This window comes from Lontra canadensis, unplaced genomic scaffold, assembly GCF_010015895.1.
Source record: "Lontra canadensis isolate GAN:19392208 unplaced genomic scaffold, GSC_riverotter_1.0 scaffold47, whole genome shotgun sequence".
In the NCBI taxonomy this organism is placed as follows: Eukaryota; Metazoa; Chordata; class Mammalia; order Carnivora; family Mustelidae; genus Lontra; species Lontra canadensis.
Genome location: NW_022631041.1, coordinates 1,616,157 through 1,630,896, shown reverse-complemented (window position 1 = coordinate 1,630,896; position 14,740 = coordinate 1,616,157). Strand labels below are relative to the sequence as shown.

Below are 14,740 nucleotides of genomic sequence, written 5' to 3'. Positions count from 1 at the left end.
ATATATCTGAATTTATACACCCAGAGAATATATATTAGATGAATATTGCTAATTAAAACATCTACTAAAATTTTTTTGCATGTGTTTTCCTAGCTTGTTTGGGTTTTGGAATAAGAATTTATTGACTCGTGAATTATCATTTCTTTTTCCTTTGATCTTGCCTTATAAGGCTAAATTCTGATTCTTACGGCATTTATTTCTGCCACTAAAATTTGAGTTAAGAGAGTAGTAGTTATTCCTAAAGCTGTGTTTTTTATAACCATAGCTACAACAAAGAACATCTTAAGTGTATTGTTAAAAATATTTTCCTGAAAGTAACTCATTATTTTGTGAGAAATCTAAACTTTTGTCCAGCCATCATATTCATCTTTCTAACTATAATACTCATCTTTCTAATTTTAGAGTTGTAGGGGAAATGTCAGAGCTCTGTCCACAATCTTGCTGGTGTTGGGGGCAGAAAATTACTGTGAATGGATCGCTCAGTATAATTGCAACAAAGAATTTGTTTGTTATAAATTGACTGAATGTAGAGATTATGACAGTAAGCCAGGGAGACCTGTCAAATATGAGACAGTATGCTAGAATGGAACTTCCTCTAGCAGAGGCTTTGTGTTACCTGGTACTTTCAACCAAAAATGGTGTCTGACTTAAACTGAAAAGTCATTATCCTTCACACTGAATCATAAACATAACTCCTAACTAGATACTCAGAACTTAAGGATCTCAAGTTCTGTCCTTAGCTGCAGCATATACAAAATATGAACTGATACCTCACAGAAAGAGCTGAGCCCCCTTACCAGTACTGGTCTCTTGCTGTTAAGGCAAATGCCCGATCCTATTCTGTTCCTCCCCGGTGGGTCTCAGCTCCCAGGACCAGGCCTACATGTGGCCCCAGGAGCACCTTTCTCGTTTTGTTCTCTTTCTGAGAGGCTTATATCTTCGTCCTCTCTTCTTACTTTGCTGTTTGCACTCTTTTCAGAAGGTCTCTACTACCACTTTCCTTAATCCCCTAACTAGACTTGCCACTCACGAAGTTAAGGATTATCAGTTATATTTCAGTCATGAAAAGGTTTAAGAAAAATACTGGAATGTTAAAGAGGAGGATTTACTTATGCCTCTTTAAAAATGGATGCCATTGTGGAAGTTTTAAATAGCTCTGTAGGACTAATCTGCAGAAACTGTGTATCGTGCTGACTTACAATATAGCAAGCACTATTACCTTTGTTTTATATGGGAAAAAAGTGAATGTCAAATTTTTTTCAGCAGTTTAGGGGAAAAAAAGTTCAGTCTGTTAGTCTTTGGGTTCTCATGAAATAGTTCGCTTTAACCTCAAAGGTTCAGATTTATATAATATCATGAGATCATCTTACACTTTGCCTTTGAATATTATCTTCAACCTTAGGTAGTTTTATAGATCTTATTTTTTTCACTCAAATCTTTAACCACTCAAAAGTTAAAATGCACTTTTTATAAAAGAAGTCAGATTATTAGGCACACATAGTGAACTTGATTTTTCACATGTAATTCTAAAACTTATAATTAAGAAATTTATTTTCATGCTTTCCTTAGCATAAATAAAAAAGTCTATTTAAAGTGTTGTTAGTTTTGATTATTTCGTGGTATCAGCTTGGCATTTTTAATGCAAAGTCTGTATTTCCTCCCATCTGTCTTTAGGATACCGCTATTGTTCATCCAGTTCCCATTCGTATGACTCCAAGCAAAATCCACATGCAGGAAATGGAACTGAAAAGAACTGGCAGTGGTAAGGAAGCTGTTGCTGGATTATAATTTAGACTAGCATCTAACTGAAATACACAATTATTCTTTGAGGGCTCGAATTTCTTACATAATTTTTTATTTTTTTAATGGTACTTTCCAGAAGTATACATATATATGTATGCTTGTATATGTTGTTCAGTTAATATGACAGTTGCAAAAGGGAAACTGTCGAGGGGTTCCTGAATGGTTCAGTCATTTGGGCACCTGACTGTTGATTTTGGCTCAGGTAATGATTGTGGGATCTTGGGATCCAGCCCTGTGTTAGCCTCCAAGCTCAGCAGGGAGTCTGCATGAGGATTCTTTCTCTCTCTCTGTCTTCCCCCACCCCCTCCGTCACTTCTCCAGCACACACTCTCTTCTCTCTCAAATAAATAAATCTTTTAAAAAATTTTAAGAAAAGGGAAACTGTTGAATTTATGTTATAAAGTTTAAAAAATAAGGACACTTGGAAATATGACTTTTCTAATACCCTGTGGGTTGTATTTTTTTTAAATATTTTATTTATTTATTTTAGAGTACATGTAAGCGGGGGGCAGGGTGGGGGTTGGGGGAGGAGAAATGGGAGGGGCAGAAGGAAAGAGAGAGAAGATCTTAAACAGGTTCCACGCAGAACACAGGATTCCCGTCACAAGACCCTGAGATCAGGACCTGAGCTGAAATCAAGAGTTGGTCGCTTAACTGGCTGAGCCACCCATGTGCCCCAACCCTGTGGGTTCTTATGATGACTGCTGTGAACTTAGATTTAAAGTACGTTCAGATTTTAACTGAGGAGGTATAGGTTAAAATAAATTTTGGCTTTGACATTGTTTTGCTTAAACTCTTGAAGTTTCTCCTCATTTTAGATTAAATGCTTTAGTTAGAGGTATATTTATTTTCTCAAAAGTATATATATTTTCTGTATAAGTCAGCATCATAAATTACTTAATTTTACAACCATTTGTGTGGTGTTTTAAGCAATTACTCTGAAGGGAAAAATTAACAATATGAACATGTAAATTGACTGTTTTGTTATACCCTATCTTCTGTTATGGCAGAAAACAAAATTCTATATGAAAAAGCTTATATTTTTATTGAAAATGCTATTTTGTGTTGTATCTCCTGAGGTTTATCTGCTACTTCTTTGGAATATATAAATGAAGCCTTATACTCTGAAGTTTATGAATTTATTAATTCAGTTCTTGTACTTCTACCTATTAATTTTCTATTAGATCATACTAATCCCACTAGCCCATTACTTGTGAAACCATCTGACCTGTCAGAGGAAAGTAAAATAAATTCATCGGTGAAATTTGCTTCTGGAAATACTGTAGGTAAGCAGAAAAATAGTATTGCAGTTTCCATTTGAAGTTGATTAAGTCTGGACTTAGAATCTGAATAATTCAAATGTATAGCTATTTCATATTACCTTTACTGAGTAAGGTGGAGATGAGTCAACCCTTTTAAATACCCTGCCCTCTGTATGAGTAAATGGTTACTTATTGCCTGCCGGACCTGCTTCTGTTTGTCATCTCTCTCGGTTAACCACATTTAGTCCATGGACTCTTTCCCCCTCACTCCTTTGTCTCACAGGAAATTGTGTGTACATGCATTTATTCAGCATATGTTAAAAGAATAGCATATGGCAGGCTCTGTTCTAGACACTTGAGATTTAGCAGTTAAAACAGAAGGAAAATCTTTGCCTTTGTGGAGCTTCCATTCTGTAAGGGATGTAAGAGGAAAAAAAAAAATCTTAACTCCTGTCTTAGGAGATAAATACACTTGATAAGAATAAAAGCTGGGAAAAGGAAGAGGGAGTGACATTTTAAATAAGGTGGTCAAAGAAGACCTTACCAAAAGATGACATTTGGGTTAAAACTTGAAGGAGACGAGGGATTCGGCTATGAATATTTGAAGGAAGACGTTTCAGGCATAGGAAACGGCACATGTGAAGCCCTGCTTAGAGAACTGCCTTCTGCTGGGATCAGCAGGCAAACACCTGGAATATAATCAGTTAGCATATGGGACACCTGGGTCGCTCAGTCGTTAAGTGTCTGCCTTTGGCTCAGGTCATGATCCCAGGGTCCTGGGATCAGAAGCCTGCTTCTCCCTCTTCCACTCCCCCTGCTCTCTTGCTGACTCTCTCTATCAAATAGATAAAATCTTAAAAAAAAAAAAAAACATTTGGCTGGCAGAAGTAGCAAGTGGTAGAGGAATAATCGGGGAGCAGTGTAAGAGTGGCTTTTACTGAATGAGACAAAAAGCCATTAGAAGATTTTGAATGGAGATGTGCTCTGCTCTGACCTTCCTTTTTTAACGAGGATCACTATGCTGTATTGGTAATAGGCCCCAAGAAAGCAAGAGTCAAAACAGGAAAGGTCATTTTAAAAAACAATAAGAATAATACAGACAAGAGAAGAGGACAGCTTGGCCTATGGTGGTAGCAGTAGAAATGCTGAGAAGTGGTCAGATTCTGGCTGTATTTTGTAAGAAAAGAGCATAGGATTTGTTTACCTGTGTGATACAGGATGGGGCTGGGAGGTCATGGGCAATTCGGGGAATTTTGGTCTGAGCCACTGGGAATTGAGGAAAGCTGTGGTAACAGTAGGTTTTTGGGGGGGATAAACAGAAGTTGAGTTTTGGACATCTCAAGTTTGAGATGCCTCTTGGTACATCCATATGGAAATATGTTAGTTTTAGCATCCTTTCTGTACCAATTAAACAATTCAGTTATTTGCTAAGAAAAAGGAAAGGGACACATTTTGAAGTGAAACTGAACCAAATAACCAGTCTCTTCAGTCTGTAATCCTTGAAAGTAAATAGCAATGTTCCTTTACATTGTCCCTGATTTTCTATTTAAAAATTTGTCATTGCGTCACAGCCATTAGTCTGCCTTTGGGACTTTGCTCCTTCATAAGATTTTGAGGATTTGGAAAAGATATTTTCTGAGGTGAAAAATGGGAAATATCTGGTTTATGTCATAAATTTTATTATTGTCTAAGCAGTTTTTTATTCCTATATTAACTTTCCTAGATTATAACTTAAATATGTCATGTTTAACATGATTTGTATGTAATTTTTTACATTTAATAACACTCAGGTGAACTGTTAACCTATTAGCCAGTCTTTAAATATCTTTGATTTGAAATAATAATTATTATATTTGTTTAGAGTATATAGGGTAAGAAGTGAATTAAAAATTGTTATTAAATAGGGTATATTCCATTTATCAGCAGATGGGTACAGTAGTTCAGACTCTTTTACTTCGGACCCAGAACAGATTGGAAACAATGTAACTCATCAAAGGTCAGTATTTCTGTCAATAAAAAGCATATTAAAATACCTTGTTACATTTTAATATTAAGAATTCTTTTAGAGCCAAGTATAAATTATTTTCCTCTATTCTTCAGTTCTCTGAGGGCTATTAAGTTAACTGTTGATTTAAGTAGAAGGAAAATAATTTTGATTCTTTTTCAACTTTAATAGGAAAACAAGAGGAGCCCTTATTATTCCCATGGTATCCTCTCGAAGGCCTAAAAAGAGTTATAGTTAGGATTAGCAGTTTAATATAGTCCTTTTTGTAAGTCAGCAGTTGAGAGTCTGTTTAAGTAATAAATGTACAGATTTCTTTGTATAGCCTTATGGCAAGTGCCCACAGAATTCTGTATTTTAAGATGCCATCTAGAAGCACACACCTAGTGTTGGGCTCCCTACCTATCCTGGAGATCTGCGTTACATATAACTTCTCAGGCATAAATACAAAAGGTATGGGATAGGATGAAGGTGGCAAGGATTTGTCTGTAAGGGCTTAAGCATCCGCTAAAAATTGTGTGCAGGACAGAAGCATCTTTTTCCCCTCATCTTTATACATACTAAGTATCCTTTTGCCACATGCTTGGAGAATATAAAGAGAGACTAGTAGTATCGCATCTTGGAAGAAATTCCAGACTCAGACTGCTTCTTTGTATAATTACTTCTCCTCAGTCATCTTGGATTTCATTTTCCTTTTTATCCCTACAAGTGAGGATCAGATTCCCAGAGTCCATGTGACTCTTTTCAGGATACAGAAGACTTTGGTGGCAAACATGTGAATCTCTAGGGCGGGTCCAAAATGAGCACAGCCACCATTATAATGAGATTGTCTGTGGGGACACAGAAATGGGCACCTCACGTAGTTGAGCCAGATTCTATTTCAGCTTACCAAACTTCAGACTTTAAATAAGGTGAAAGCTAACCGTGTCTTTCCCTTTTGTGAAAACGGTTTTTCAAACTAATACTATCTTTAATTGAATGGGAAAATGTTACTAGGTTGTGTCTACTGAGTTTATCATGTTTAATAATGAACTTCCTTTTCAAATTTTTTGAAATTTGAAAAAACATATAATTATGCTTCATAAAAAGATTATTTGCCACATTGAATAATTACTTATTTAATGTATATCAAACAATCTTGCCCTTATTCATTGTAATACTTACATGCCACTTGAGAAATTTGTCACACCAGTAAGATCCTTTAACTGTTTAGCCAAGTTTGAAAGCTTAAAAAGAAAAAAGCTCCAGTACCTATAACATGACCAGTTTTAATGGGATGAATTTTATAGGTCTCATTCAGGAACGTCGCCTGATAATACTGCACCACCACCTCCCCCTCCAAGGCCACAGCCTTCTCATTCCAGATCATCCTCTTTAGATATGAATCGGACCTTTGCAGTCACCACAGGTAAGGGTTAGAGAACCATAATAATCTATTATTTGATTTTAAAGTTTGTTAAAGAGCACAACATTTTTATTTTATATTCTCTTACTGTGTCTTATTTTTTTAATTATCTGAAGATAAATTTTGAGTTTAAAAGGTGTCAGATGAGAGGAAATTTTTTTCCCTTAATGTGTTTGAGTTTTCATGATAAAGATAGGAACCTCCGAGAGATGCTGCAAGAGATTTTAAAACAAGCATGTGGAGAGATCAAGAAGAGAAAGCTGATAGGTCTTCAGTTAGCTGACAAAGGAGAGAAAAGTCTCATAACTTATTCCAAGGTTTTAATTTTTATATAACTGGTTTTATTGTTATTAATAAATGTTGATCAGTATAGAAAAATTAGGATCAGAGGGTGATGATGTTCTGTTTTTAGATGTTATGGTTTGGGATGTTGAGGAAAAGAGGTTATAATAGTAGGCCATTGGGTGTGTGGGCTAAGAAAGATTATATTATTTGAGAATCATTTACATAGAAATGATTGAGTGAAGTATTAGATGCAAAGAGAAAATTTGGAAGTCTGCATATTTTATAGCTGAAGAACATTCAGAAATAGAAGAAAGCCAAGAATGGTTAATATTACGGAAACAAGCTTGTCAAGAGTGCCTCGCGCAATAGAACAAGAGAAATGTGGTCTGGGAGAGCCTGGTGGCTCAGTCAGTTCAGCGTCCGACTCGATTTCACCTCAGGTCCTGATCTCAGGATCACAAGTTCAGGCGCCACATTGGGCTACACACAAAACAACTCCCTTAAAAAAAAAAGAAAGAAAGATAAGAGGTCTGAGAAAAGGTCATTAGTCTTGGTCATTAGGTCATACCTAGATAGTTTTACAGGATACCAAATGCCTCCTGATACTTACCAGGCATTCTTAGCGGTCTTTATCATTTGATCACATTCACTCCGCCTGTTTGTTCTACTAGCAGAGTATGTATTTACTAAAAAGACAATCTGTGTATTTACTTAGGACAACAACAGGCTGGAGTTGTTGCCCATCCTCCTGCAGTGCCTCCAAGACCACAGCCCTCACAGGTAATTCTCCAATGTATTCATTACTGACCAATTATATTTGTTAGGGTTTGCTTCTACTCTAGAATTCTTTTGAAGATTGGGAATTACCTAATTGTCATTCTTAATGAGCATTTTATTCAGGGAAGCTAAGTCTTATTTTGGAAGTCAAGAATAATGATTAGATAGAAACTTTAAAAGTGGACCAAATGATAATGTCTTGATAATGGAAGGTTTAGTGGAGAGAACAGTGGTTGGGAGATAGGAGATGTCCCTGTCTAGATGTCCCTGTCCAGACCCAGGACATGTCCTGGGTCTAGCAGAGGCTCCATGACCTCACTGCAGCTTCCTGGAGATGTTACTCCGTCCGTAAAGGAAATGTAAATTGACCGCTTCATCCCTGCCAGCTTGAAATTCTTTTCATCTAGTAGGTTCTAAGACAGATTCTGGATTATAGCTGATAGTTTTTTATTTGACTGACTGGCCAACTGCCTTTTACATGAATGAATTTGGTTGATTTTTCTGAGTTAGATTCCTACAATGAAGTTGATTATTTGAAGTTAAAAAGATGGTTTCTTAATCATCAAAGATACTGAAATTTAAATATTTTGTTTATCTAAACTCTCAGCAAAAATACTTGTCTTGGGTTGAACTGTGAAACCCAGTGAGTTGGTCACTTGACTCAAGAACCAGTCCAGTGGGGAAGACAGACCTACAAACAACAATTACAGTAGAAGGGCTGTGCTAGATATATTTATGAAATGCTTCAGCACAGCTTGACTAACCAGTAAAGTCAAGGATCACATTGGAAAGGTGTTAAGTAAAATGAAGGAAGTGAGACTTCAAGCACAGACTTGAGAGATCAAGAGGGCACTCCTCTCAGAAGGAATGATGTGGCCTGGCATATTCCAGGGAACAAGAGTTCGTTCAGGGCCGCCAAATGATGGGGACTGAGGCAGAAGAGGTGGGAAAAAGGCAGAGTATCTCTGTATCATACTAAGGACAGAAGTCTTATAGGAGAGAGAATTTTTAAAGGGTAAGCAGGGAAGAGCGTGCAGATTTCTTCCTGTAGCACCCTGTACTGCCGCTGTCATAAACTCACGCTGTCTTAAGTCCTCGTGTACTTGTCTCTTATCCTGCACTGCACTGCTTCATTAGGGCATCCGACTTACCTGTTCATTCACTGTAATTTCCATAGTGCTTGGCCAGAAGTTACATTTGGATTAAAGATTTTAGAAGGATTGCTCTGGCAAAGGAGGGGAGGACGAACTGAAGGGAAGTACACGGAAGTGTTGGGAGGATAGTTAGAGCAGTGGTTTTCACACTTCAAAATAACCTTTCCAGAAACATTAAAAAACAAAAACAAAAGTTAAAAGCACAGACTATTGTGCAGTAGCCTAATTAAGAAAAAAGTTAGATGCAAGTACAGAGTCAAAGAATAAGACCAGACCCTTCCTCTCCTTTAATGTACTTTCTTTGCAATAAGAATTTGCAAAAGTATCTTTCTTACTGAAGGTTTGTCATCTTAACTTTTTGAGTGTCTCAGCAGTCCACTTACAGTTTTTAGAGCTAGATGCTACCGTCGCTCATCTCCCTGAATTTACAGATACCAAAGCATCTCTACAGTATATTTTCAAAGAAGAAGGTAGCTGGCGGTGATAGACTAATGAAGTGTGTGTTCCTTCATCCTGACCCATTGTGTAGGCTCCTGGTCCCGTTGTGCATCGCCCAGTGGATGCCGATGCCCTAATCACTCACACTAGTACCTCACCCCAGCAGATACCAGAGCAACCAAATTTTGCAGATTTCAGCCAATTTGAAGTATTTGCTGCATCAAACGTCAATGAAGAACAAGATGATGAAGCCGAGAAACATCCAGAGGTCTTACCGGTCAGTTTTAAGGGCTTATTTAATTTTCTGCTGGGAAACTCTTCCCACATTATATTCAGAAGCAGGTCTGTAAGCAGAGGAACCTCTAAAAGAGCAGATACCAGAGTGGACATCAGCGAGTAAAATATCTGCGACTCCTGCTTTAGAGAATTTATATTCCCTGAGTCTGTGCTTCTTAATTAGTTAATTGGCCTTAGATACCTGCATGTTACAGTATAATGCCTAATGAGAATCAGAATGTGGTGGGGCGCCTGGGTGTCTCAGTGGATTAAGCCTCTGCCTTTGGCTCGGGTCATGATCTCAAGGTCCTGGAATCAAGCCCTGCATCAAGCTCTCGACTTGGCAGGGAGCCTGCTTCCCCCTTTCTCTCTGCCTGCCTCTCTGCCTGCTTGTTATATCTCTCTCTCTCTCCCCATCAACTACATAAATAAATAAATAAATAAAATCTTAAAGAAAAAAATCAGAATCTGGGTAGAAGTTAGCTGTCATGGGAAAAGGCACAAACAACCATCCGGGCATGCCTAAAACACTGCTCAGGGGCTCGCATCTGATGTGTGATTTGGTGAAGATTTGCATGTAACAAGTGGTTATGGTTACCCTAGCTATACTCCATGCATACGATGTGAGTCACATTAGTTAGACCTACAGACCATGGGCTGCCAGATTCCATCTTTACAGACAGTGTTTAGGAGATGCTCTTCAGATCTAGTGGCAGGAACTTCTGCTAGCCACTTCTTTGAGCCTGAAACTTTTTATCTAGCCCTGGGGCCACTTGGGGTATGGCCTATGCTATCAGGAAGGCAGGGGAGGGCCTGAGGGGAAGTACAGGTGTGTACAGGGTACTGGTACTCACGCCTCTGGCGCAGAGGCATCCCCCTGACCCCACCACAAGAACTTTCCAAACAGTGCTGGGCTGCATTTTCAGCCCTCTCCTGCTCTCCACCCTTCGCTATAGAGAATGGCCATTTTTACAGGGTTTTCTCACAGTCCCTATTATGAGAATGAATATTTTCTTAACATTTTACTCTCCAATTTGTTAGCATACATATTTATGCATAATATACTGTTTATGTATATACTGCTTATGTATAATTAGGAATGATAATATATTCATCTCTAGGTTGAAAAATCTTCTGATTCTTCTGCAAGTTCTCTTCGAGTTGCCAAAACAGATAGTAAAATTGAAGAAAAGACAGCTGCTAGTGTCCCCGCCAATGTGGTACGTGATGTCTTCTATAATATTGATTATTTTGTACATATAAAAAGTTATATGACATCATTTTCACTTCGTAAGATTTTAAAGATGACAAAGATCTTAGAAATGAAGTTAACTGCAGAGTATCTAAGCCATTCCACTGCCTTTAACTGTAATGTATTTGGTCTGTTTCAGAAAGGGTCTGCCTGTTTAAAAATTCTAGGAGGTGATGGTCTGTCAACTAGTATATGCCATAGGTTCTCAGAATTTATATGGTGGTGACATTCTTCCACATTTGGAAAGTACAACTTCCTTATTGGTCAAATTCCATTTGTTTTATTGCAGTCATAAGTGTCATAAAGAAAAATTACCAACCCTCTAAGGGTGTTGTGCTCTCTTTCTTTGACGTTTTGGGAATAATTTTTCCCCCAACATTTTATTATGAAAAGGTTTAAATATAAAGTAAAATTGAGAGAATTTTATATTATATAGATCAGTAAACCCACACCATGACTGTACCATTAATATTTTACTATACTTGCATTATCACATACTGTCCATCCATCTATCTATGTATGTCAATCCTTCTTATCTGGTTTTTGTATTGCAAAGTTAATTATAGGTATTTGCATGTTTTTCCACTGAAAGAAAAGTTTTGGTAGTTTTTTTCCTTGTTATCACGCAGAGATTCCCGGTAGTTATTACAGCATGTGCTTCTGAGAGTGCTTAAACTACTCTATTGACACTATTTTTTACCATATTTTGTGATATTTTTTAAATAGTGAATTTTATTTTTGTCAGCTCACAGCAACAAATCAGAAATAGTATTTAACCAAAGATATGGCAGTTGATTGTCATTTTTATTTATTAACAGATCAGGTTATGGTAAATACCAAAATAACATATTTGAATCTGTTGAGGGAAAATACAGAATTTTTAACAGTGTCCAATCGTATTTGGGAGTTATAATTTTTGTGCATCTTAGTTATTGTTTTTAAAGAATTGCCTGGCTTTCTATTTCTTTATAAATTGCTTTATTAAGATGACATATTTTAGGGCACCTGGATGGCTCAGTTGTTAAGCATCTGCCTTTGGCTCAAGTCATGATCCCTGGGTCCTCAGATCCAGCCCTGCAATCAAGGCTCCCTGCTCATCAGGAAGCTTCCTTCTTCCTCTCCCACTTCCCATTTGTGTTCCTTCTTGCTGTGTCTCTCTCTGTCAGATAAATAAATAAAATCTTAAAAGAAGAAACACATTTTAGTATTTTTGACTAGGAAATCCTGTAATGATAATGGATGGATATTTCTGGAGACTCCCCCTCCTTTTTTTTTCTTTTTAAAGATCATTTGAGAGAGAAAGCACGAGGTGGAGCTCTGAGGGAGAGGGAGAAGCAGGCTCCCCACCGAGCGGGAAACCCTACACAGAGCCCAGTCCCAGGACCCTGAGATCCTGACCTGAGCCGAAGTCAGATGCTTAACCTACTGCACTACCCAGGGGCCCCTGGAGACACCCTTTTATATTTATTAAGCAGTATATATATTGAACATCTTCCTTGTTAATATTTAAATCATGAATATTACAGTTTTGAGTCAGATTTAGGCCTCAAGGAGCTTATGTCACCCTTTTTTTAAAAAAGTGTCTGGTTAGGTATATTTCACAGTTGTGATGTCAACCCAGGAACACCCTTTCACATTGAAATTGAACTTAGCCATGTTAAAAATACATAAATTGTTTTAAAGTGGGACAGGTGGGGTACCTGGGTGGCTCAGTGGGTTAAGCCTCTGCCTTCAGCTCAGGTCTCATGATCTCAAGGTCCTGGGATCGAGCCCCGAATCAGGCTCCCTGCTTTCCGCCTCTCTTTGCCTGCCTCTCTGCCTACTTGTGATCTCTGTCAAATAAACAAATAAAATATATTTTTTTTTAAAAAGTGGGTCAGGTGACTTTTAATTTTTGGAGAAGAAGCAGTGTAAAGAAAGAAAATGATGTTGTAAAGTGCTGAGTAACTGTGAATGTCTTGAAGACATCCCCATTGTTAACGGACTTCTTCTCTTGTAGAGCAAAGGCACCACACCTCTTGCTCCACCACCTAAACCTGTTCGAAGAAGATTGAAATCAGAAGATGAATTAAAACCAGAAGTTGATGAACACACACAAAAGACAGGTGTCTTAGCTGCTGTGCTTGCATCACAGCCTTCAATTCCTAGGTAATCAGAGCTGTCCCTAGACAAAAGGGGCAAAAAGCACAGCACTTAATGTATCAGAATGAAGGAAATTATGGTCAGACTGGGTCTCTAGTTGAGAAGAGGGTCCCAGGTGCTCCTCTTTGAGAGTTTTTTGAGTAGTTGTAATATTCTCCCCACTTTCCCCCTTTCTGTTATCTGGCTCAATTCCAGCTTCATTTTAACAACCTAATGCAAACCCTAGAGCAGAGTTTTTTAAAAATTAGTATAGAGTAACAATAAGATTTTAACTATGGTTGCCCTGAGCCAAGAATCAGCCAGCTAGGCTTCATGGGCCAAATTCATCCCGTGGCCTATTTTCTTAAGGCCCAGAACTAAAAATGGCTTTTATATGTGGTGTAAAAAAGAGAAGGGAGAGAAAAGAGAAAAAGAAACCAAAAACAAGAATATGCTGCAGAAATCAGATGGCCCACAGATTAAAATATTTACTATGTGGTTGTTGATAGAAAAATGGTTACCTGCTCTGGACTAAAAGGTGATTCTACAGAAAAAGAATGAGAACAAAAACAATAAAACTTAATCTTCTGAAACTTAGATACTTTTGGTTGACCACTGAAACTGAGCAAATGATGTTGAGCTATGCTATTAAGGCAAAAGATGTTCCCTCTACTTTCTGGATTTAGAGACAGGTCAGGGAAGAATGGAGAGAGTTTAAAGATAAATGACAGTCATATTTTCTTGCCCTCTTATTTTCTCAGGTCTGTTGGAAAAGATAAGAAAGCAATTCAGGCATCAATTAGACGCAATAAGGAAACCAACACAGTTTTGGCCAGATTGAATAGTGAATTGCAGCAACAATTAAAGGTATTCTGAATCTTTACTTGGGGAATTCCATGGACTCAGAACATCTCAGTTAACTGGAGCTTAGAAGTGATCCAGCATTTTTAAGCTAGTATGAAACTTCCCAGGTAGTAAGAGAAATGTGTATCTAAAATGTTTTTTACACCGTTGAATCTTTGTATATTAGAAGGATTTTTTTTATACTCAATTCTGATCTGATTGTCTTACCATATATTTATATATATATATATATATATATATATACACGACACACATACGTGTATGTCTCATATATATATGCACATATATATATGGCATCACTGTTCCTATAATATTCCTGAACTTTCATAATGAAACCCAAGAGAGGAAATGTGACCTTGAGCACCACCAAGATGATATATGTGGTTCCCTATACTCTTACTTAATTCTCAGATGACTTGAGTATTGTTGGTTTATCCTTTTATCAAAGACAACTCAGAGTCTCTTAGAGATAAACTGGTCTAAAGAAGATGGGGACAGTTGAGATCATTTTCCATGTGGAAAAGGACAGACAAGCCTTAGGTAGAAGTGATGCTTATGGCCCGTGTGTACTCCCATCATTTACACTTGAGAGGAATGGATATGTTTTTCTTTCTTACCACTGTGATTTCTTTGAATCTCTGCAAATAAAAATGAGCTAGAATCATTTATGGTTTACCAACATTAAGCATTTATATCTTATAAACCAGTGACTCTCACATCTCAGTGTGTATACAGTTAGTCAGTGATCATGTTAAAATACAAATTCTGATTCATATTAAATATGGAAAGGGACCTGAGGATTCTGCATTTCTCATAAGCTTCCAGATGATGGAAATGCTGCTGGACTGTTGGTCCCACTTTGAGTAGCAAGGTTATAAACCACAAAGATGAGAGAAGAGTCCATGAAAGTGTAAAATGAATGCAGAGTTAGTTTGTTCCCATAATATTCTGTTGGTACCCCTCATCCAGCATTTATCACACTATCTGGTATTTTTATCTATGGCACATTTGTCTCTTTTCCCTACTAAAATGAACTCACTGAAAGTCATAATTTTTTCTGTTCAGGGTGCCTCTCTCTCTCTCTCTCTCTCTCTCTCTCTC

At 37.5% G+C, this 14,740-nt stretch overlaps 1 protein-coding gene across 6 annotated transcripts in view; it reads left to right on the top strand.

The window, feature by feature from the left end:
- REPS1 (RALBP1 associated Eps domain containing 1) overlaps nt 1-14,740 on the top strand; it is an 83,308-nt gene that overhangs the window by 67,309 nt on the left and 1,259 nt on the right. For 4 of the 6 annotated variants that reach the window (XM_032873045.1, XM_032873046.1, XM_032873043.1 and 1 more), the window contains 9 exons: nt 1,675-1,762; nt 2,988-3,089; nt 4,989-5,061; nt 6,357-6,475; nt 7,473-7,537; nt 9,218-9,403; nt 10,524-10,622; nt 12,654-12,802; nt 13,537-13,642. In XM_032873045.1, the coding sequence (XP_032728936.1) occupies nt 1,675-1,762; nt 2,988-3,089; nt 4,989-5,061; nt 6,357-6,475; nt 7,473-7,537; nt 9,218-9,403; nt 10,524-10,622; nt 12,654-12,802; nt 13,537-13,642 (987 nt within the window). The remainder of the gene's footprint in view (nt 1-1,674; nt 1,763-2,987; nt 3,090-4,988; nt 5,062-6,356; nt 6,476-7,472; nt 7,538-9,217; nt 9,404-10,523; nt 10,623-12,653; nt 12,803-13,536; nt 13,643-14,740) is intronic. The other 2 variants (XM_032873047.1, XM_032873044.1) reach the window with 1 other exon arrangement.